General features: G+C 34.8%; 1 protein-coding gene across 1 annotated transcript in view; it reads left to right on the top strand.

Annotated features, from left to right (window-relative positions):
* The window catches only part of LOC100755802 (hypothetical protein), a 48085-nt gene extending 33057 nt beyond the window's left edge, over positions 1 to 15028 (top strand). Inside the window, exons 4-6 of the mRNA XM_035450304.1 lie at positions 13325 to 13407; positions 13993 to 14131; positions 14869 to 15028. Coding sequence (XP_035306195.1) covers positions 13325 to 13407; positions 13993 to 14131; positions 14869 to 14991 — 345 coding nt within the window. The 3' untranslated portion in view covers positions 14992 to 15028. The remainder of the gene's footprint in view (positions 1 to 13324; positions 13408 to 13992; positions 14132 to 14868) is intronic.
* Positions 15029 to 21986: the final 6958 nt, after the last annotated feature.

Here is a 21986-nt window from a genome sequence, read left to right as displayed (position 1 = left end):
TATTCAATTGAAAATTAGCATAACCAGAGGCTACTTCTTGTTGATAACTCCCTGATCTCTTTTCATATCTTTTTTTTTCACTTGTGTTTTTGATCTTGTCACATCTATGAAAATATTCTCCTCCAGATTTTGAATTTTTAACATAATATTAAAAATATAATTGTAGATATTTTGGAGTACTTAACAAGTTCTCTATTCTAGGTTAGTTTCTCTTATTTATTCTAGGAAATAATTATAAATAGAAAGATTAGATCTTATATTAGACAATATCATAAAAAATATTTAAAAGAGAAAGTTTTCATTGATAACTAAACTTGAAAAACTAAATATGGACAAATTATGTATTTTAAAAGAATAGGTGAGTATAACATGAAGAGGCTGTATGTATGAATGTGCATTCTTCTAAAATCAGATATGAGAAAAATGAATATAAATCTGCAAAATCAAACTCTTAAATTATTTAAAAAGTTCATGATAGAGATATAGATTTGTCTGTGCTTATATATATATACATATATAAGTATTTGTTGATATATATCACCATGTGATTTATTGATATTCTATCACATATATGTGACATATAGCATTAAAACATATCTTTGTTTCATAAGGGTGTTTTGAGTATTCAATGTAAAAGGAAAGATAAAGTGCTTCAATTATCAAAATTATTATATAAACTGCTATGGTAGAAAAGAAGCAAAGTTGCTTTCTAAATAGCTTAAACAGTTAAGTGGAGCACATATTTTTCTGAATATTTTACATTAAAAATTATCTCTCTATTTGCACTCAGAAATCCCATAAATCAATAAACTGGTCTTTTGGTTTGTCTTGCCTAACTTTTCTCCAATGGAGTAATACTAAGTATATCAGTCACTCCAGGACAGGACTCATGTTCAGTAGTAGTTAACCAGCATAGAAAGACTGCGGTTTGTTCGTTTAAGGTTTTTGTGTGCTTTTATTTTGTTACAGTTTGGCATTTTGTTTCTTTTTTCTTTTGGGGTGTGGTTTTATTTTGTTTTCTTTGTTTTACTGAGTTTTTGTTTCTTTTCTTGAGAAAGAACTAAAAGTTGGGTGGGTAGGGAGGGAGACAGGGAGACTTAGAAGAGAGGAAGAGTATGATCAAAACATATTTGAATTTGAAAATTGCTTGAAATATTGAAAAGTAGAATAAAAACATTATGTCTTAAAACAAGGCATCATTTAAAAAATATAAGTCTTAAAAAATATTTTTGGAAGCCACTGATCTGTCAACTCTTTCTTTGTAACATGTAACAATTTAGCCCCAAATTCCAGTAATTGCTTATTTTATAAAATAATAACATGATCCAGTGAAAGTTCACTGGAACATTTTTACCATACTCTATTATTCTCATAATTTCATTGGAAGTAAAATTTTACCTTCCTTGCATGTAAAATATATCAAACATAATAGAATATTGAGCCACAGTGTACAAACAAAAAGTGTCAAAGATATAGTTAAACAGCTTTCTTGCTTTTTGTATTTTCCATTAAAATAATTAACTGATATATTTTCTAACTACTGTAGGCTTAATAATCTTTATAAATATGAAGTGCAGTGTGAGGAAATGTAATGACCTAAAGCCATTAGGAAGAAGTGTGTATAACTGTATTTTATGGTGTTATGGTAAAATATGAAAGGAAATACCTAGATGAAAGTTACTATTTTTATATTAACTCTGACCTATGTAGAGAAAGAATTCTCAAACCTGTTTGTATATGAAAAACTTCAAGTGTCATTGCAAAATATTTGGATAATTATACTTTCATTATTTTTCTATTAGAATTGCACATTTCAATTATTAATTAATTAATTAATTTTCTCCAGCCCATTTACAGTTTCCCTTTCCTTCCTCCTCTTCTCCAAATCCATCCCTCCAACTTCTCTTTTTCATCCCCCAATCCACTCCCCCTTTCTCTTCATAAAAGGGCAGGCCTCCCATGCTTATCAACCAATCATAGCATATCAAGTTGCATTAAGACTAGGCACTTCCACTCCTATTAAGGTTGGACAAGGCAATCCACTAGGAAGAAAGGGTCCCAAAAGTAGGTAACAGAGTCAGAGACAGTCCTTGCTCCTACTGTTAGGAGTCCCACAAGAATACCAACCTACACAATGGTAACACATGTGCAGAGAGCCTAGGTTAAACCCATGCAGGCTCTCTGATTGTTAGATCAAACTCTGTGAACCACTATGAGCTCAGGTTAGTGGGTTCTGTGGGTTTTCTTGTGATGACCTTGGCCCCTCTGCCTCCTATAATCCTTCCTCCCCCTCTTTCACAGGATTCCAGGAGGTTCACCTAATGTTTGGCTGTGGGTCTCTGCATCACTTTCTATCAGTTACTGGATGAAGGCTCTCTGATGACAATTGGGGCAGTCATTAATATATGAGTATAGCAGAATATCATTTGGCATAATTACATAGACAATCTTTTTTCCCAGTTGTGTTTGGTTGTATCCTAGGTCTCTGGGCTGTCCAGCCTCTGAGTCTTGGCCCCCAAAGCAGTGTCAAGGGTGGACTCCTTCTAGAGGTATGGCTCTCAGGTTGCACCAGTCATTGATTGGCCACTCCCATAATTTCTGTGCTACCCTTACCCCAGCATATCTTGTAGGCAGGGCAAATTGTAGGTCAAAGGTTTTGTGGCTAGGTTGAGGAACCAATCCCTCTACTGGAAGTCTTTCCTAATTACAGGAAACGACCAGTTCAGGCTCAATATCTCTCACTGCTAGGAGTCTTATCTACAGCCACATCATAGATTCCTGGGAGTTTCCATTGTACTAGGTTTCTAGTGCATCTCAGAGATGCCCCTGATTCCACTTGACTTTGACAGTACTCCCTCCCCCACCTGGTCACTCCTGTTTCCAGGCCCATCCTCATCCAGACCCCTCCTCCATCCACCTGTGATATCTATTCTACTTCCCCTTTACCGTGAGATTCATGCAACCCCCCTTGAGCCCTCCTTGTTACTTAGCTTCTTTGGGTCTGTGGATTGTAGCATGGTAATACTTTACAGCTAAAATTCACTTATAAGTGAGCACATACCATGTTTGTCTGTGTCTGGGTTACCGCACTCAGGATGGATAATTTTTCTAGTTTTATCCATTTTCCATCTAATTTCATGATGTAATTGTTTTTAACAGCTGATTAATACTCCATTGTGTAAATGTACCACAGTTTCTTTATTCATTCTTTTAGTTGAGGGTGATCTAGGTTGTTTTCAGTTTCTGGCTATTACAAATAATGTTGCTATGAACATAGTTGAGCAAGTGTCCTTGTGGTATGATTGAGCATTGTTTGTGTATATGTGGTATCACTGGGTCTTGAGGTAGATTGATTCCAATTTTCTGAAAAAACACCATATTGATTTCTAAAGTGGCTGTCCCAGTTTGCACTCCCCCAGCAATGGATGAGTATTCCCCTTGCTCTACATCCTCTCCTGCATAAATTGTTACTTGTGTTGTTTATTTAAGCTATTCTGAGTGGCATAAGATGGAATCTCAGAGTTGTTTTTGCATTACCCTAATGGCCAAGGATGTTGAACAATATTTTAAGTGCTTCTCAGCAGTTGAAGATTCCTCTGTTAAGAATTCTCTGTTTAGATATGTATCCCATTTTTGGTTGGATTACTTGGTAGTTTGATGTCTATATTCTAGATTTCTTTATATATTTAGAAACCATCCCTCTGTCAGATGTGGGGTTGGTGAAGATCTTTCCCATTGTGCAGGCTGCTATTTTGTCCTTTTGACAGCATCTTTTGCCTTACAGAACTTTTTCAGTTTCATGAGGTCCTATTTATTACTTGTTGATCTTAGTATCTGTGCTATTGATGTTCTATTCAGGAAGTTGTCTCCTTTGCCAATGAGTTCAGGGCTATTTCCTAATTTCTCTTATATCAGGTTCAGTGTATCTGGATTTATGTCGAGATCTTTGATTCAGCTGGGCTTGAATTTTGTGCAAGATGATAGATATGGATCTGTTTGCATTCTTCTACATGCTGACATCCAGTTAAACCAGCACAATATCAAATGGTCAGTCCTTAAACCATATATACAAATAATATTATACAAACATCATTTATTCTAGGAAAGTATATATCTATCCATACATATAGATTTAGATATGTATGTATGTATGCATGTAACAACAATTAGTGCAAAAGAGGTTATGAACTTCAAAGAGTTCTTTGTGTAGGCTTGAGGCTTCAGGGCTTTCCCCTGTTCACTTAGGCATGTCTGTTGTTGTTGTCCTCGTTCAGCTCATGTTTAGATAGTCACATTTGGTGTGACTTTATGGGTCTAATTTCTGACATTTCTAGTAGACACAATCTTGTAGTAAACCCTCATCCTCTGGCTCTTAAAATCTTTCCACCCCCTCTTTCACAATATTCCTTAAACCTTAGGTGCAGGAATGGTCTTGTAAATGTATCAGTTGGGACCAGGATCCACAACTCTGTATTCTGATTGGTGCAGTTTTCTGTAGTGGTCTCTCTCTATTGCAAAGAGAAGTTTTCTTTGTTAAGGGTAAAGACTACACTTAACTGTAGGCATAAGGATAAGTGAATGGATAAAGAAAATATCATATATGTATCATGGTGGTATTTATTTAGCCATAAAGGAAAAAGTTATGTCATTTGCATAGGAATGGGAGGAAGTGGAAATCACCATACTAAGCTGAATAAGTCACTCCCAGGAAGATAAATGTTGTACAAATTTTTATCATAAGTAGAACCTATATGATATAGGTACATCAAAAACATATATACATAGTTATGCATACAGCATAAAAATAGAAAGAGGTGTATTTGTGAAGAGAGGGAATGAGCAAAGTGGGGATGGGGTATTTAAGATGGTGACTGGGAGTGAATATGTTCATGTTACATCATATACTTCATCAAAAATGTCATTATGAAGCCTATTGCTTTATACAAAAATGCACATTAGTACAGCTTGAAAAATCAGTTGGTTATAAACGCTCAGAGATCTTACTTGGCACTCAGTTCTGATTCATGCTTCAGTGTGGCTGCTTTTGTACAAGTGTCAATGGTATTTCTATAGCTTTATTGTATATTTTCAATGTTTAAACTTTATTTGTTGTGTATGTGCATGTGTATTCTTGAGTGCACACCTTCCACAGCAATATGCAGTAGTCAGAGGGCAACCTGAGAGTAAGTTCTCTCCTTCCACAATGTGTGTTCTGGGGACCAAACTCTGATCATCAGATTTGGCAGCAAGATCTCTTACCTGTCCCATCATCTTGCCAGCTACTTTGTCACATATTTAAAAATCAGGTAGTGTTGTGCTTCCAGTATTATTCTTCTTGCTTAAGCCATGTGAGGGGTTCGTGTGGGATGAGTGTGTGTGTGTGTGTGCCTGTAGGAAGTACACAATCGCAGGATTTCTTAAAAACATGAGGAATATTAATGGTCTCTTTTTTGAAAAGCACATTGAATCTGTGGGTTGAACATGGAGGGCCTTTCTTTTCTGTGTCCTCATTGAGTTCTTTCATTGCTGTGTTTTTTATTATCCACTGTAAAGGTATTATACATTTTTTTAGTTAAATTTCTTTCAAGGTAATTTTTCTGTACCTTCTATGACTAGGATTAATTTCACAATTTGGTCCCAACAAATGTAACTGATGTATGAGAATGCTTTTGAACTCTCCAATTTTATACATTCATGAATCCTCTATGGAGTGCTCTCTGGCAGCTTCTTAAGAAAAATCTAAAAATTAGATCTACTGCATGATGCAATTATTTGAGCATATATCTATATCCTTACCTATCTATATATGTATCTATGTATCTCTCTCTTTCTTTCTCTCTGTCTCTGTCTGTCTGTCTGTCTGCCTCTCTCTCTCTCTCTCTCTCTCTCTCTCTATATATATATATATATATATATATATATATATATATATCATTTACCTTAAGAAAATAATATCAGTGAATTTAGGAGATAGCTGTGAAATCAGTTATTGTGTCCTATCTACAATAGCTAAGATACATAATTGATATAGATGTTCATCACTGGATAAATACATATATATGTATATATATACATATACATATACATATACATATACATATATATATATATATATATGTTGTAGAAAATTGAAATACCATGTCTTATATGTGGATGATCTGAAAAGTCAACCTCAAGTAGAATAGTGAATTATGACAGATTGGAAAGTTGGAATTATTGGCTTTATAGAAGAAAGTTGGATAACATGTATCAAAACATAGTTAGATGAAATAATTAAGTTGTAGATTAAGCACAGTATGATAAATATACTTCATAACCTATTGCATGCCTTTTGAGCATCCAGGAAAAGAAGAGCTCATAGATTCCAGACAAAAATTAATAATGATAATGCTTTGAATAGTGTATCTTACATATTGGCTTTGTCTGTTGCACACTGTATCTCATAATTGCATGCAATGACAATTTTAAAAGTTAGAGGATTAATAATTCTGAACATAGATACTGTGATTTGGATGATGAAGAACTGGCATAATGATATGCATAGAGATCAATGCAATAAAATTGGTTGTTCTAAAGTAAACTTTCACATTTACAATCAATTCATTTTTACAAAGGTGCCAATGAAACTCATTAAGAAGATCCTGATGAAATGTTAGGTGTGCCTATACAAAAATTAGAGATTTAGTTTTACTTATGTGTCTATGTATTTGTGTCTATGAATGTATGCCACATATGTGTGGATGCCCACATAGGCTAGAAGTGGGTGATGGATATTCTAGGTCTGAACTTGCAGGCAGTTAGCCACTTGATGTGGATGATGGGATTCAAACTTAGGTCCTCAGGAAGAGCAGCAAGTATGAATATGCAAAAGTAAACTAGACACCTATATGATTTCATATCATATCATACAATATACAAATTAACTTAGAATTGCTAAATGATCTAAATATAAGAGTTAAACACAATTTTTAGTAGATTGCAGTTATACATTTTCATTGCTTGTGTTTAAATGATGGTTTCTTAGATGTGAAATAAAATGTGAAACTGTCAAAAAATGAACAAACTAGAAATAAAATGTATATCATTGTGCTTGAGAGGATATAGGAAGAAAGTAGCCAAGACAATCACAGAAAGCTTAGGAACACCATTTGTTTGATGATGAACTTGTACATGGAATTACAACTCAAACTGAAAAAAATATAAAAAATTAAAATTGACAGTCTCTGAATAAAATTTTCACTAAGCAATATATGCAAGAAAAGGTGCTCATTATCCATAGTTATCAGAGGAATGAGGCCTGGAACCAGAATAAGAAACTATATCACACACTCTAAGATAGATAAAATGAAAGAGAAAAGAAAAAGTCCAGTGGGGACATTCTTAAATTGCATTTTTCTTCCACTGCTATTGGGAATATACACTAGCCCAACTACTTTAGAAAAGGCATTTGGCACTTGCTTAAACAGTTAATCACAGTATTACCATAGGACTTGCAATTCTATTTCTAAGTATATAAACAGGAGAATAGGCAATAACCAAATAATATGTTATTTAAGATTGTTTATTGCAAACTCAAGACAGACAAAATAAGGAACAAAAACATTTATCAATCAATAGATACACAAAATGCAGCACATTTGTGTAATGAAATTTCATTTGGTAATAAAAAATAGAAATCCTGATATGTATTGCAACATGGATGGCCCTAGAAATCATCTCCCTATGTGAAAATGCCACTAAGACTTAAAGGATTACATATTTCATAATTCCATTTATATAAAATTTCCGGAAGAAGTTCTGCACAGTCAGAAAGCAGATTGCTAGTTTTCTAGGGCAGGAGAATGAAGTAGTATTTGATAAGAAATGATGGATGATGGCTTATGAGTACAGAGTTTTGTTTTGTTTTGGAGATGATCAAAATTATACTGACGAGTAGACAATTCTATGACTATACTGAAAACAATGAATTGCTTAAATGATGTACGTTGTACTATATGAATAATATCTTAATAAAACTATTTTTAGAAAAGTAATTGTAAATTTTACTTTTATAATGCATGTCCCATCTTTATTTAAATATTTATTTATTAGTGTTTCGCTGTATGCATGTCTGTGAAACACGTGCACACAGTGTCTACAGAGACCAGAAGAGGGTGTGGGACTCCTGGAATTGGAGTAACAGTTTGTTATGAGCATCCATGTGGGTGCTGGGATCTGAACGCAGATCCTCTGAAATAGTAGCCAATGCTCTTAACTGCTGAGCCATCTTTTCAGCCTTCTCTGTGATGTTTAAAGTGCTTCATCACATTCTTTCAATTTATCTGCTCACTGTCCATTGGAAACAGAGACTAGACTATTTTTTTTTACCTGAAATCCTTTCTGTCTAGACTACATTTCTGTGTCTTGCCTATCTCTGTGTTCATATCATTAACATATAGAATGTATTTAGAGAAAAGTATAGAATGAATAATTGTGGAAGTTATAACCCTACATTAAAAACATTCTTTGAGACAATTTCAAAGAAAAGGTATAACTCTCCAGACATTGGGCTCAGGATTTCACATATTATCTCATTTAATTCTCACACCATAAACTTTAGTAGCTGATACTACTATTAGTATTTTGAACAAAATACACGAGACTCAAAAGATAAAATAATATATCATTTGCACTCCAATCTTGGGAACACATGAGATTACCCAAAGATTAAAAAATTAATGTGATGATAAATAGACTTATTCTAGCAAATTTTGTGTTCTTTTCTTCATCACGGATCCATGAGACAATTACTTTAAAATAATAGATGATATTTTAAAGGAATTGTATCTTATGTTAGAAAAATGTATATTATTTTAAAATTGTTTTAAACTTTATGTTTACATTAAAATATTTGCATGAGAATGAAATTACTTTAGGTAAATATCTTTTCTCTTTCCAAAGGGAGCTGTTTTGTTTTATTGACAGTGTCCTTTGCCTTACAGTAGCTTTTCAGTTTCAGGAGTTCCCATTTATTAATTGTTGATCTCAGTGTCTGTGCTACTGGTGTTATGTTCAGGAAGTGGTCTCCTGTGCCAATTTGTTCAAGGGTCCCTCCCACTTTCCAGTGTGACTGCATTTTTGTTGATGTCTTTAATCCATTTGGACTTAAGATATATATATATATATATATATATATATATATATATATATATATGCAATCTTCTACATGCTACCATTCAGCTATGCCAGAACCATTTGTTGAAGGTACTTTTTTCCATTGTATTTTTTGCTTCTTTGTCAAAAATCAGGGGTTCATAGGTGTGTGGATTTATGTCAGGGTCCTCAGTTTGATTCCATTGATCCACATGTCTGTTTTTATGTCAAAAAACAAACTGGTTTTACAACTATAGCTGGATGGTGATACCTCTAGAAGTTCCTGTATTGTACAGGATTGTTTTAGTTATCCTGGATTTTAATATATTTAACAAATTTCCATTATTGGACACATTTACATGAAATTATTGCTCTCTTTTAAAAACCCAAGATGCACAGTCTTTTTATTAGGTGTTAGGCCAGTGGAGGAAATTGTAGCATGAGTAACATGAGAGATTTAATTAATGGAACAGTTATAAAGTGTGCACCTTTGGCACATTCATTCACTCTTTCTTCTCTACAATACCCTTAGGATGTTGTTAATGGCAGCACAGAAAGCAAACACATGACTACATTTTAATGGACCTTACAATACATTCACATAGTATGTATTTATCTGGCTGGGCAAGTACATGCATGAATGCATGCGTGTGAATGTAACTTAGATCATAGGGATAGGAAAAAGTTTTGGCCAATGCCTAAAATACTTAATTCTATTATATTTACAGACTAGTGGTTAGAGAGAATCACAACATAGCAAAGGAGAGTGTAAATTAGTGAGAATATTGTTAAAAGATTCGGCCACTGTTTTGTTGGTTCTACAAGACCCCTCTCTAATATTTTATTGCATGACAATGCATACATTATATATTTTAGGTTTTTTCTCCTACAGATTTATTTTAGCCACATTTATATGTAGTTTATGGATATTTTTCAGTCATGAATGTGAAAATTTTCTCTAAATTTCACAATCCAATTGGCGTATACTTAAAAATATTGGAAAGGTTAAAATTGATTTCACAATTGGTCCAAAACAAATCAAAGTAGACTTAGGGTTATTAATTTTGGTGGCTAATTCTATGGAGTAAAAGTAAAAGCAAGAAACAATTCCTTTCTGGCTTTTATTTATTTATTTTTCCCTTTTTATTAGAAAGAAAATTACTTTACATGTCAATCCCAGATCCCTTGCTTTAAAACTACCATCCCTTTTTCTTCTATTTCCTTAACTCACATATTCTCTGGGTAGCTGAACACTGTTCACTAGATTTGAGCATTCAGTGCTGAAGAAGTAGAAATAAAAGAAATGTGGATATGCTAAATCTTTAAACAAAAACTAATCAAATTTCATTCAGAATGCTTTCTTTTTACTTATTTCCTTTTTTACTAAAATTACTAATACATACAGAGTCATTTGAATAAAAATTTTGTTTTTTAATCAATATTCTTTTTATGGAAATGTGATACCTACACACAATGGGATTTTATAAGCTAGAAACAAAAATGAAATTATGAATTTTAAAAGATTAGCTTCCTTTTAGAAACTCAGATCTTGTTCTCCTGGTTCCAGATATTACTATCATAGAGATGTCCTGTATTATGTAAAAATTGGGAAAACATCATTGACATTTGCGAAGAGAAAAATAAAAAAAAAAAAAACCAGAAGAGCTTCTTTGTGACGTTCAATAGATGGACTCCTAGTCAGACTGTTCTTGTTAGATTAGAGGCACCTCCATATCTCCAAGCACATGAATATTTGCTTTTTCATAATGCTATCATGAGTTTCACTTTTTTCTTAATTTTTTTCAGATAGTGTTTATACTCGGATTATTTATTTAAATGTTTAAGCTGGTGGCTTTTCACTCTTGTAACCTGATGGGTTCCCCCACATGGCTTTCTCTTTGTTATTTAAAATTGATGAGGTGGGCCATGGGTTGTTTTATGATATATTGGTGAAATCCATTCCCTACTCTCTCTGCATCAACATGTGTGCAAAACAATCAATCTATAATGCTGAATTTGGTGTTTCAACTTTTTCTGAAATATGATATAAGAGAAATGCCTTTCATGGAGAAAGTTAACCCACAATTTTCATGCTTCTGGAGTATGTGAAGAGATTCGGCTTTGTTTCAACTACTGTTAGACTTCAAAACAGAGTGACTACATTGCTTATATCTGCTTGTTAATTTTCTTGGAATCATTAATAGCTTTATCATGACCATAAGTTTTCTGGTTAGAAATAGATGGTACTGACTGATAGTTATTAATCCTGGAAAAATATCTTTACTTACTAGCTGGTGATATTTCTTGATGTCCAAATACATATAATAGTGGAGTGCTATAATCTTATCAGTGATACCATTACTACCATCCCAAAGGCCTGAGTTTAAAAATGTAATCTTGCTATCTCAGTTTCTCTCTTGTCTTTTAAAATTATTCTATGTATCTTTACTTTCAAGTCTTCTCTAAAGTGTTTGCTGTATCTACTTACTAGCAATAAGTCTAAGTGTGGATTAATGAGTTTAAATTAAGCCAATGACTGGTGTGATGACTCAGTGGTTAAGAGCACTGGCTGCTTTTCCAGAGGATCTGAGTTTGACCCATGTGAGAGCTCAGAACCATTTGTACCTCCAGTTCTAGGGCATCTGACACCCTTTCTGACCTGCGTGAACTCTACACACATGTGGTGCACAGACATACATACAGGCAAAAATCACTAATACACATAAATATTTTAAAAATTTAAAAATAGGCCAAAAATGGACAAGTTAGAAGTGTGTAAGAGTACAATAATCCTACATCTTTAGGCATCAGAAGTTTGTTATGGGATCCTTCCCCCCAAAGCATCCACATTACTAAATCTAAAGAATCTTCATTTATGACCTCGAGTCTAAACTTTTACCACAAGAAATTCACTGTGCCCTCTGGCCTGATAGAGGAAAAGTCATGAACCAAAGGATTTAAGCCCACCATAAGAAGAAAGGTTCCTTCTTTAAGACATGAGACATGGAATACCCTGACATGCATGATTCTGCCCTTGGTGAAATCAAAGAGTAGCCAAGAAAGGTTATGGATATATGCTCTTCTTTCTGACCAAGGTTCATCAGAGTACTTTCAGGAGTTATGGCCTTCCTTTTGTGTTTCATCATTGCATTTTATTTCTTCCTGAGGATGTTTTTGAAGTCAAAGCAGAAAAAAGGCCCAGAGACAGAAAAGAAATTTTTAAACAATGAAGGAAAAATACAGGGTCAGTCTCAGTCTTCTTTGTCTATAGGATTTTTCAAATGAAATTTCACCTCTTTCTTATCTCTAATATTATTCATCTAAGATTCTTTACCCCTCTAGGATGGTTGTGCACAAGACCTAAAACCCAGTGATGGATCATCATGTATATTTCACATCATTTAAACATTTCAATGTCAAAGTACATGTGTAGCTTTATATACTATCTGAATCTTCCCATTGTCAAATTAATTGTATCAAAATGGCTATGTAAAATTATTCTTGATTTTGAAATGGCTGTCTAATAGCCACAACACAATGTTATACCTGTATGCATAGCATATGTGCTTAAAAGAGTAGTTTCTGTGTAGACTTGCATCCACTTTTATGCCTTATGTCTTTACTAAAATGTGAATATCTTGCTTCAAAAACCATACTGTTACAATTCAGTCCTTGTGCATGCATTTGGAGTATTTTGGTTTTTATCAATTGATTTGCAAGGATTGTCTTTTTCTTAAAAATTCGTTACAGTATTCTGTAGCTGTCTGATGCTATAGTTCTGTATTCAACCAAAATTTTCTCTCCTCAAGGTATTGTCATCTGTGTTTTATCTATGAAGTTTTTCACATTATGACAGTTGAAAGATGGGCTTAAATTCAATCTTTGATTAAAAGCATTGCTTAATGCTTAGATTGTGCCTGAAGTGTAACTCCCATTTACACATCTTCAGAATACTATTCTCTATCACTAGATGGGTGACAGACAGATGATAGTTAGCAGATAGCTACATTAATAGATGCTTGCCAAATTCCTAATATCTTTACTTACTTTTATTCACTTGTTATATAGTAGAAAGTGGCTTAGAACTATCATGTTACTTACATGTTAGCATGGAGATGCAATGTGAGCAACTATACACTGTAGTTTACATTTCCTTAAAATCATGACTAACCATTTTTCTGTCTTACAAAAGAATCCTTGGAATCTATCCCACCAGGAAGCTTTCTCCAGAAGTTCCTTTTCTCCATCATCACAATTATCCAGAACGAATTCCAAGTAAGTTGTCTATCCTATAAATGGGAATTGAAAAGTAAAAAAATACAAATACTGAAAAAGAAAGTCAAGAGTATTTCATTTGGAAATAATTGATTTGGACAGTTTAAACTTGTATATTCCTTTTCTCTTTTGGTAGGAGGCAAAGTTGCAGAGACAAGAAGACATAGAGATAACACTGTTTCCAACTGTGCATATCTATATAATGGTATTTTTGTCAGCAAAAAAATAGCTCATTAGCATATTTCCTGAGGAAAAACTCAGAAGTGATCAAAATTAAACTGTAGAGCTTTTAATGCCGTGCTTCTCATTTAGGCATCACAATTTTGTAGGCATTATGAGAAAGAACATAGAAACTATTCCCTATCAAGCCTCTAGGTTTTGTAATATAATTAAAAGAAAAAATGGTTTAGTGCATTCTAGCTTATGAATACACCATTACTTCATTATGCCTCTTGTTTCAATCTAATGAATTCTACATAACTTCATTTCATATAGAATATAGTCACAATAGCCTTTTACATTATAATACTTCAGCAACATATATATTTCATATTTTAAAATATTCTATTTTTATTTTTAAAACAGCTATATTGCTCAAGAAGTCAAAGAAGGCACTCTTTACAACTATCCAGCTCATAACTGGGATGTCTCTCTGGGACCAACTAAGCCTGCTGTAAACTATGGGAGCAATTATTTGTCAACCACACACATGAAGCCAACCTTTGTATGTAAAAATGTTTCAATTTCTATTTATGGTCATCATCATCACAATTCTAGTAAAGATGACATAGTGAACATTGGCGTTCATTATGCTTAAATGATATAACAAAATCAATTCAGATATAGGTCTAGAAAGTTGACTTTAAATGAATCACTATACCTACTATTTCAGTAAATGCGATGGGTAAATGGGAGTCACAGATATAGAATACATAATATATAATACACATTAATGTATATATAAATAAATGTAGCATGTTTTATTAATGTGTACACTGTAATTTATATATAAAATATTTACATTTGCAATTATTAGAAAGCAGATTTGAAACCAATGAGAACTGATTAAATGCTAGGAGACTAATTCAGGGATGTACTAAAATTCATCTTGTAACAAAATGAATGTTGGGACTATAATATCACAAAACTATGTGTTTTTCTTACATATGTATTGTTGTTTATTACTGTAGTGAAGAGATTCTGGGTTGCACAGTATCTGAGGTAGTTTAGGAGAATTATAGTACATGTATTTATTATCTATTTAAAAGGTGCTTACATTAATCTACTAAAAGAAATAGTTTATTATTTTAAATAATTGTGAACTTATAATAGGAACTAAACAATTTTCTAAAATGACACATAATACATGCCTAATTTTCTAATACATTGGCATATGTAAACAAACTTAGGTATTTCATTAAATGTCATGCAATTACTTTGATATTTTTAACTTCTTTGCAGGATGTTTCCACATCTGGGCCCCTGAGAGCAACCTATACTCCAAAAGAAAAGAAATACTCAGCTTATGAAGAACTAGAAAACCCTTTTAAAATAGGCCGGGCACACATGAAATCTGACTATTGATTTTCCCACATAAAAAATAAATGTTTGTGTAAATCTATGTATCATTTTGATAGCATTGTTATTATATTATAAGAAAACACTACAAATATGATTTATATTCTCTAAATACTTTCCCCTATAATTCTGGTAATTCTCCTTATGCATTGCATTTTTTCTTTGATGCCCCTTCCTGATGACCATAAGGAAAAACTTATTTCTTATATCCAATTTCATTAATTCAGCAGTTTACAGACATTCATTGTCTCCAATATTTGCTACAATGTTTGGGTGTTGATTTATGATTTGTTTAGTATGTGCAGTAAAAATGCATAGAAGATCAGTTGCAAACTGTTTATAAACAATAGTGATGTTTAAAGGCACCTGCTGCCAGAACTGATTTCAAACACCCAAGATTCATGGAGTAAAGAAGAAAGTACAGATGAAGTGGGGAGGGAGGAAGAGTTACCCTAAACAAAAGGTGTATGAAAATGTCACATGAAAAGTACCACCTTGCTAAGAGAGTGAGAGAAAGGGAATCCTGCAGGGCTGGATAATACTGCTCCTAAAAGTGATGGTTTTTAAGCAAAAACTCCAATGTTAGTTGTAAAATACCACTTTATGAGATGTTTGTCAGGGAGACGTCAGAGGCCCCCATAAGCATAATACGGTCTCTTGGCATTCCTCTTGGTTGCCACCAGAAGCTAGTTTGATAAGAACCCATTGCTGAAGTCCCCACACACCCTGATTTCATGATACAGAGAAATCAAGCTGGAAATGAGCTACCGGTTTCTTTCCTGCTGCGAGTTGTCATAGGCCTGAAAAGTGTTATGTTGGCCACTGGGGTAGTGAAGACATCAATGATCTCACTCATCTATGAACATTACAAGCTACAAAACCAACCTACCAGGTAAGGAGTATCAACTGATACACTAGTGGCACAATTGTTTGAGGACTAACCAACAAATCTCTGGTTTTATATGAGGCTTGATCCACAAGAAATAATCCCTCCTTGGTACTTTAAACCCAGTAAAATTCCCATGGATCAAGTTCCAAGGTTGAGCTTACTATTATCATTTAGTTAAATTGTCGAGGCTTAAAGCTATCTATGCTTATAATCTTAGACAAATACTACTCTTAGCCTTAACCAGAAAAGCTTCTCCTTGAGATAAAAGGGGGTGAATACAGAGTTCCTAGGGTACTCAAGGAGAGAGAATAAGTGATGGTTGAATTTCAGCCATAAACAGGCATTTATATAATCTCTTCTAAGGCTTAGGGACCATTGTGGAAGAGGGGGCAGAAAAAAATGTAAGAATGGGATGACAGAAACAGAAACTAAAATACTGTCTTGTGGGCAGGATATATAGTCAATGTGATCATGATATGGCCAGCTGCAATGGTCTTGAACAAGACCAGGCCTGTCAACAAGAAATTATGGGTTAGGGACAGACTCATGTGGTCCTACCTCTACCTGCTCAATTATTGGCTACTGAACGGTTTGCAGGTGTGGGGGGGGGAGGGCACAATGTCTTCAGTTACATAACTACTGATGAGCTCACCAGGCTCAAATGGCTAGCTTCTAACTCATAGTCACAAAGATTATCCCACTTAAGCTCAGCAAATCATAACAAAACAAATACACGAGGAGCCACTAAGATGACTTAATAAGGTGCTTGCTACCAATAATTGATGACCGGAGTTCAATTTCAAAGACCAACATGATGGAAGAAGAGAATTAAATCCTGTAAAATTGTTCTCTGGTTTCCACATGCATGTAGTGGCATGTATAAGACACCACCCTCATGATCAATAAATGAAAATAATTGTAACAAAAGATATGAATGGGGTAAAAGGACCAGCAGGAAGTGGTGTATGGCAAATATAGTTGAAAAGTTTAGAGAGGATTGGGTGCAGCACAGTAATAAGAATACTATATATATATTTGTCACAGAACAATTTTAATAAAAGCTACTCAAAATTTTAAAAATGAGTAATTTATATAATACAACATTGCAGTGAAATATTATATTAAATTAGATAACTATTTGAAGTATAAAATTTTAGCATAAATTAATTTCTGAAAATAAGCATATAATTGCCATATGGTTTCTGCAAAATGAATAGTAAGAAGAATCCAAAAATCTGGGCTCCTCTTTCCTGTACTTCCTAAACCCCTGCCCAGCTAACTCTTTTGGAAATACCCTCCCAAGAACAACCACAGGTGTGTCACCTAGGTGATTTTTTTTAAGCTTCCATGTTGAAACTTTATTTCCTGTTGTTTGTTTGATTTTTTCCATTTTTTATTTGAATTAGAAACAAGATTGTTTTACATGTCAATCCCAGTTCCCTCTCCCTCCCCTCCTTCCTTGCCACCCCCAACTAAAACTCTACCTATCACATATCCTTTCTTCTCCCCTTGGAGGATGAGGACTGCCATAGGGGGTCTTAAGAGTCTGTCATGTCCTTTGGGATAGCGCCTAGGCCACCCCCGTGTGTCTTGGCTCAAGGAGTATCCTTCTATGTGGAATGGGATCCCAAAGTCCATACCTATGCTAGGGATAAGAATAGATCGACTACAGGAGGCCCGATGCATTTCCGAGGTCTCCTCACTGACACCCACGTTCAGGGGTTCTGGATCAGTCCCATGCTGATTTCCCAGCTATCAGTCTGGGGATCAAGAACTCCCCCTTGTTCTGGTCAGCTGTTTCTGTGGGTTTTATCAGCCTGGTCTGGAACTCTTTGCTCATCCGGCCTCCTTCTCTGCACTTGGATTCCACTTCAGTTCAGTGTTTAGTTGCTGGTGTCTGCTTCTGCTTCGACCAGCTGCTGGATGAAGGCTATAGGATGGTATATAAGTCAGTCATCAATCTCATTATCCGGGGAGAGCATTTAAGGTAGCCTCTCCTCTGTTGCTTAGATTGTTAGTTGGTGTCATCTTCGTAGATCTCCAAACATTTCCCTAGTGCCTGATTTCTCTTTAAACCTATAATTTCTCCCTCTATTATGGTATCTCTTATCTTGCTCTCCTCTATTCTTCCCTTGACTCAACCTTCCTGCTCCCTCATGTCCTCCTCATACCTCCTCATCTCCCCTACTCATTATCCTAGCTCCCTCTCCCCTCCAAGCTCCCAATTTGCTCAGGAGATCTTGTTCCTTTCCCCTTCTCCGGGGACCATGTAAAATCAGGAATGAAAAGGGGGACATAACAACAGACACAGAGGAAATCCAGAGAATCATCAGGTCAAACACTGAAAACCTGTATTCCTCAAAATTCAAAAAGCTAAAGGAAATGGACAATTTTCTTTATAGATTTCACTTACCAAAATTAAATCAAGAACAGATAAGCAACTTAAACAGACATATAACCCATAATGAAATAGAAGCAATCATCAAAAGTCTCCCGACCAAAAAAAAGCCCAGGGCCAGATGGATTCAGTGCAGAATTCTACCAGAAATTCAAGGAACAGCTAATACCACTTCTCCTCAAAATATTCCACACAATAGAAGCAGAAGGGTCATTGTGAAAATCTTTTAATGAGGCTTCAATAACCTTGGCACCCAAGCCACACAAAGACACAACTAAGAAAGAGAACTACAGACCAAGATCCCTCATGAACTTTGATGCAGAAATGATCAATAAAATACTGCTAAATCGAATCCAAGAACACATCAGAGAAATCATCCGCCATGATCAAGTAGGCTTCATCCCAGGAATGCAAGGATGGTTTAACATATGAAAATCCATCAATGTAATCCACCACATAAACAGACTGAGAAAGAAAAACCACGTGATCATCTTGTAAGATGCTGAAAAAGCCTTTGACAAAATCCAACACCACTTCATGATGAGTCTCTTGGAGAGACCAGGGATAACAGAAACATACCTAAACATAATAAAATTAAGCCAACAGCCAACATCAAAATAAAAGGAGAGAAACTCAACATGATTCCCCTAAAATCAGGAACAAGACAAGGCTGTCCACTCTTTCTGTATCTCTTCGATATTGTCCTTGAAGTTCTAGCTAGAGCAATAAGACAACAAAAGGAGATCAAGGGGATACAAATTGGAAAGGAAGAAGTCAAACTTTCACTATTTGCAGATGATATGGTAGTTTATGTAAGTGACCTGAAAAACTCTACCAGGGAACTCCTACAGCTGATAAAACACCTTCAGCAAAGTGGAAGGATACAAGATTAACTCAAAAAATCTGTAGTCCTACTATATCCAGATGATACATGCACGGAGAAAGAAATCAGAGAAACATCATCCTTTACAATTGCCACAAACCACATAAAATACCTTGGGGTATCACTAACCAAAAAAGTGAAGTACCTGTACCATAAGAATTTTGGGTCTTGGCTGGCCAGTGGTGGCGCACGCCTTTAATCCCAGCACTTGGGAGGCAGAGGCAGGCAGATCTCTGTGAGTTTGAGACCAGCCTGGTCTACAAGAGCTAGTTCCAGGACAGCCTCCAAAGCCACAGAGAAACCCTGTCTCGAAAAACCAAAAACCAAAACCAAAAAACAAAACAAAACAAAAAAAACAAAAAATAAAGAATTTTGAGTCTTTAAAGAAAGAAATTAAAGAAGATACCAGAAAATGGAAGGATCTCCCATATTCTTAGATAGGTAGGATCAACATAGTAAAAAATGGCAATCTTGCCAAAAGCAATCTACAGATTCAATGCCATCCCCATCAAACTTCCAGCGCAATTCTTCACAGACCTTGAAAGAACAATTCTCAACTATATATGGAAAAACAAAAGACCAAGGATAGCCAAAACAACCCTGTACAATAAAGGAACTTCTGGAAGCATCACCATCCCTGACTTCAAGCTCTATTATAGAGATATAGTCCTGGAAAGAGCTTGGTATTGTCACAAAAATAGACAAGTAGACCTAGGTGATTTTAAAACCAGTCACATTGACAGTGAAGACCAAATGTTACAATTCCACCTCTTGTCAATTTGACAACTAAACATAACACTTTTTTAAAAAAAATCATACTTCTTCACCCTTCGTTCCCATAGTCTTTAACATTTAAACAATTCTGTTTAAAATAAAAAACCAATATTCATATAAGTAACATTATACTGACTGATAATATAATGATATTATGTGATATATAACATATAAGTATATTATACATAATTGTATATTGTATTTCATATACTATATATTATGTTGCACATAATACTTCATTTTATTATTATATATTACATAATATATTATATTAATTATATGTATTAAATATATTATATATTATACTTAATATTATACTTACTACATATGATACATATAATATACATTTCTAAGTATATTTATATATTGATTAAAATATAAATATATCTCACATACACACACACATATATAATATACCTATGTAACAACAAATAATGAAAAAGAGGCCATGAATTTGAAAGAGAACAAAGAGGGATATATGGGAGCATTTGAATGGATGTAAGGGAAGGGGAAAATGATGTAATTATTTTATAATTTCAAATAATTAAAGAAATAGTTTTAAAAATCCATGTCTTACCTGGCACTCAACATTACTTATTAACTGTCAGCTTATAACACCAAAAAGTGCAAGTTACATAGTTCTAACATACAGTTGTACAAACTAACCATTGCTATTCCAAATGAAAAGAATGAAGGCAGAGTGAAAACATTGAGGGCAAATGCTGAATCCTGTACCTCCATGTCCATGTCACCTTAGGCTTGTGATGGGATTTTCTGGGCTTCTAAGGTCTTAGGTAGCTCAGTTCCTCCAGCTGTGCTTTCCAAAACACAAAGACTCTCTCTGTCTCTCTGTCTCTCTGTCTCTCTGTGTCTCTGTCTCTGTGTGTGTCTCTGTCTCTGTCTCTGTGTCTCTGTGTCTCTGTGTCTCTGTGTGTCTGTTTCTGTGTCTCTGTCTCTGTGTCTCTGTGTCTCTGTCTCTGTGTCTCTGTGTCTCTGTCTCTCTCTCTGTCTCTCTCTGTCTCTCTGTGTCTCTCTCTGTCTCTCTCTCTCTCTGAGACAGAATTTCTCTGTGGCTTTGGAGGCTGTCCTGGAACTAGCTCTTGTAGACCAGGCTGGTCTCGAACTCACAGAGATCTGCCTGCCTCCACCTCCCGATTGCTGGGATTAAAGGTGTGCACCACCACCACCCAGCTTAGACTCTTTCTTGAACTGCCTTTATTCTATGTCATCAACATTTCTCAGTGGACCTCCCATGTTTGTGGCATCTCCAACATCCTGAGGTCTCCACTACAACTTAGATCACCTTCACAGCTTCATGTAGTAGCCTCTCAAGATTTCTCCTGTAGAAAATCAAATCTTGCCACATGTTGTCTGATGTTAGTGTCTTTCTGGAACTGTTCTGTGACTTTGTCATGCCATCAATTTTGCTTCTTTAATTCCTGCAGTAGCACATAGATGATGCTGCCAAATTCTACTGCCATCTCATGATGGATTTCATGCTCTTTAGTCCACTGTTGTGTCAACTTTTGTGAGTCGACCATGGGGAAACACTTGATTGGTTAGGAAACTTCTTTCCAGAAGGGTTTGCCTACAGAAGAATTTTCTATTTTGGCTTAAGCACTTTCCTTTCAAGTGAACATGTGTTTATGCAGAATGTTGCCTTTAATATGTGGTGCCTTACCTTCAAGACACTTTTCCTCTTATTACAAAACACCAACTTTCTCTTTTACGATTTTCTCCTTAACTAAAATGGTTAGTACCCCATTTGTCCATTACCTTTAAATTCAGTCTCACTCAAGACCTTAGAACATGGGTAGAACATAGCTGAATTATTTGGCAGACTATTACATAAGTGGCCCCTAGCCCAGATACTGATAGGGGATACTTGTTCTCTTCTGAAACCTCATGACCTGGTACCTATTGTCTGAGTTTCTCTTGGCATTCTTGTTTTACAAGTTCTCACTAGAATGGCAGATTAAGCACTACTTGTGCCATTTAAGGCTTTTAGTAGCCCAATATTCCAAACTCATCTATATTTCTCCCTCAAGTCCTAAAGC

Source organism: Cricetulus griseus, chromosome X (assembly GCF_003668045.3).
Source record: "Cricetulus griseus strain 17A/GY chromosome X, alternate assembly CriGri-PICRH-1.0, whole genome shotgun sequence".
Taxonomy (NCBI): Eukaryota; Metazoa; Chordata; class Mammalia; order Rodentia; family Cricetidae; genus Cricetulus; species Cricetulus griseus.
Note: the sequence above shows the minus strand (reverse complement) of the source record. Positions and strands in the feature narration are given on the sequence as shown.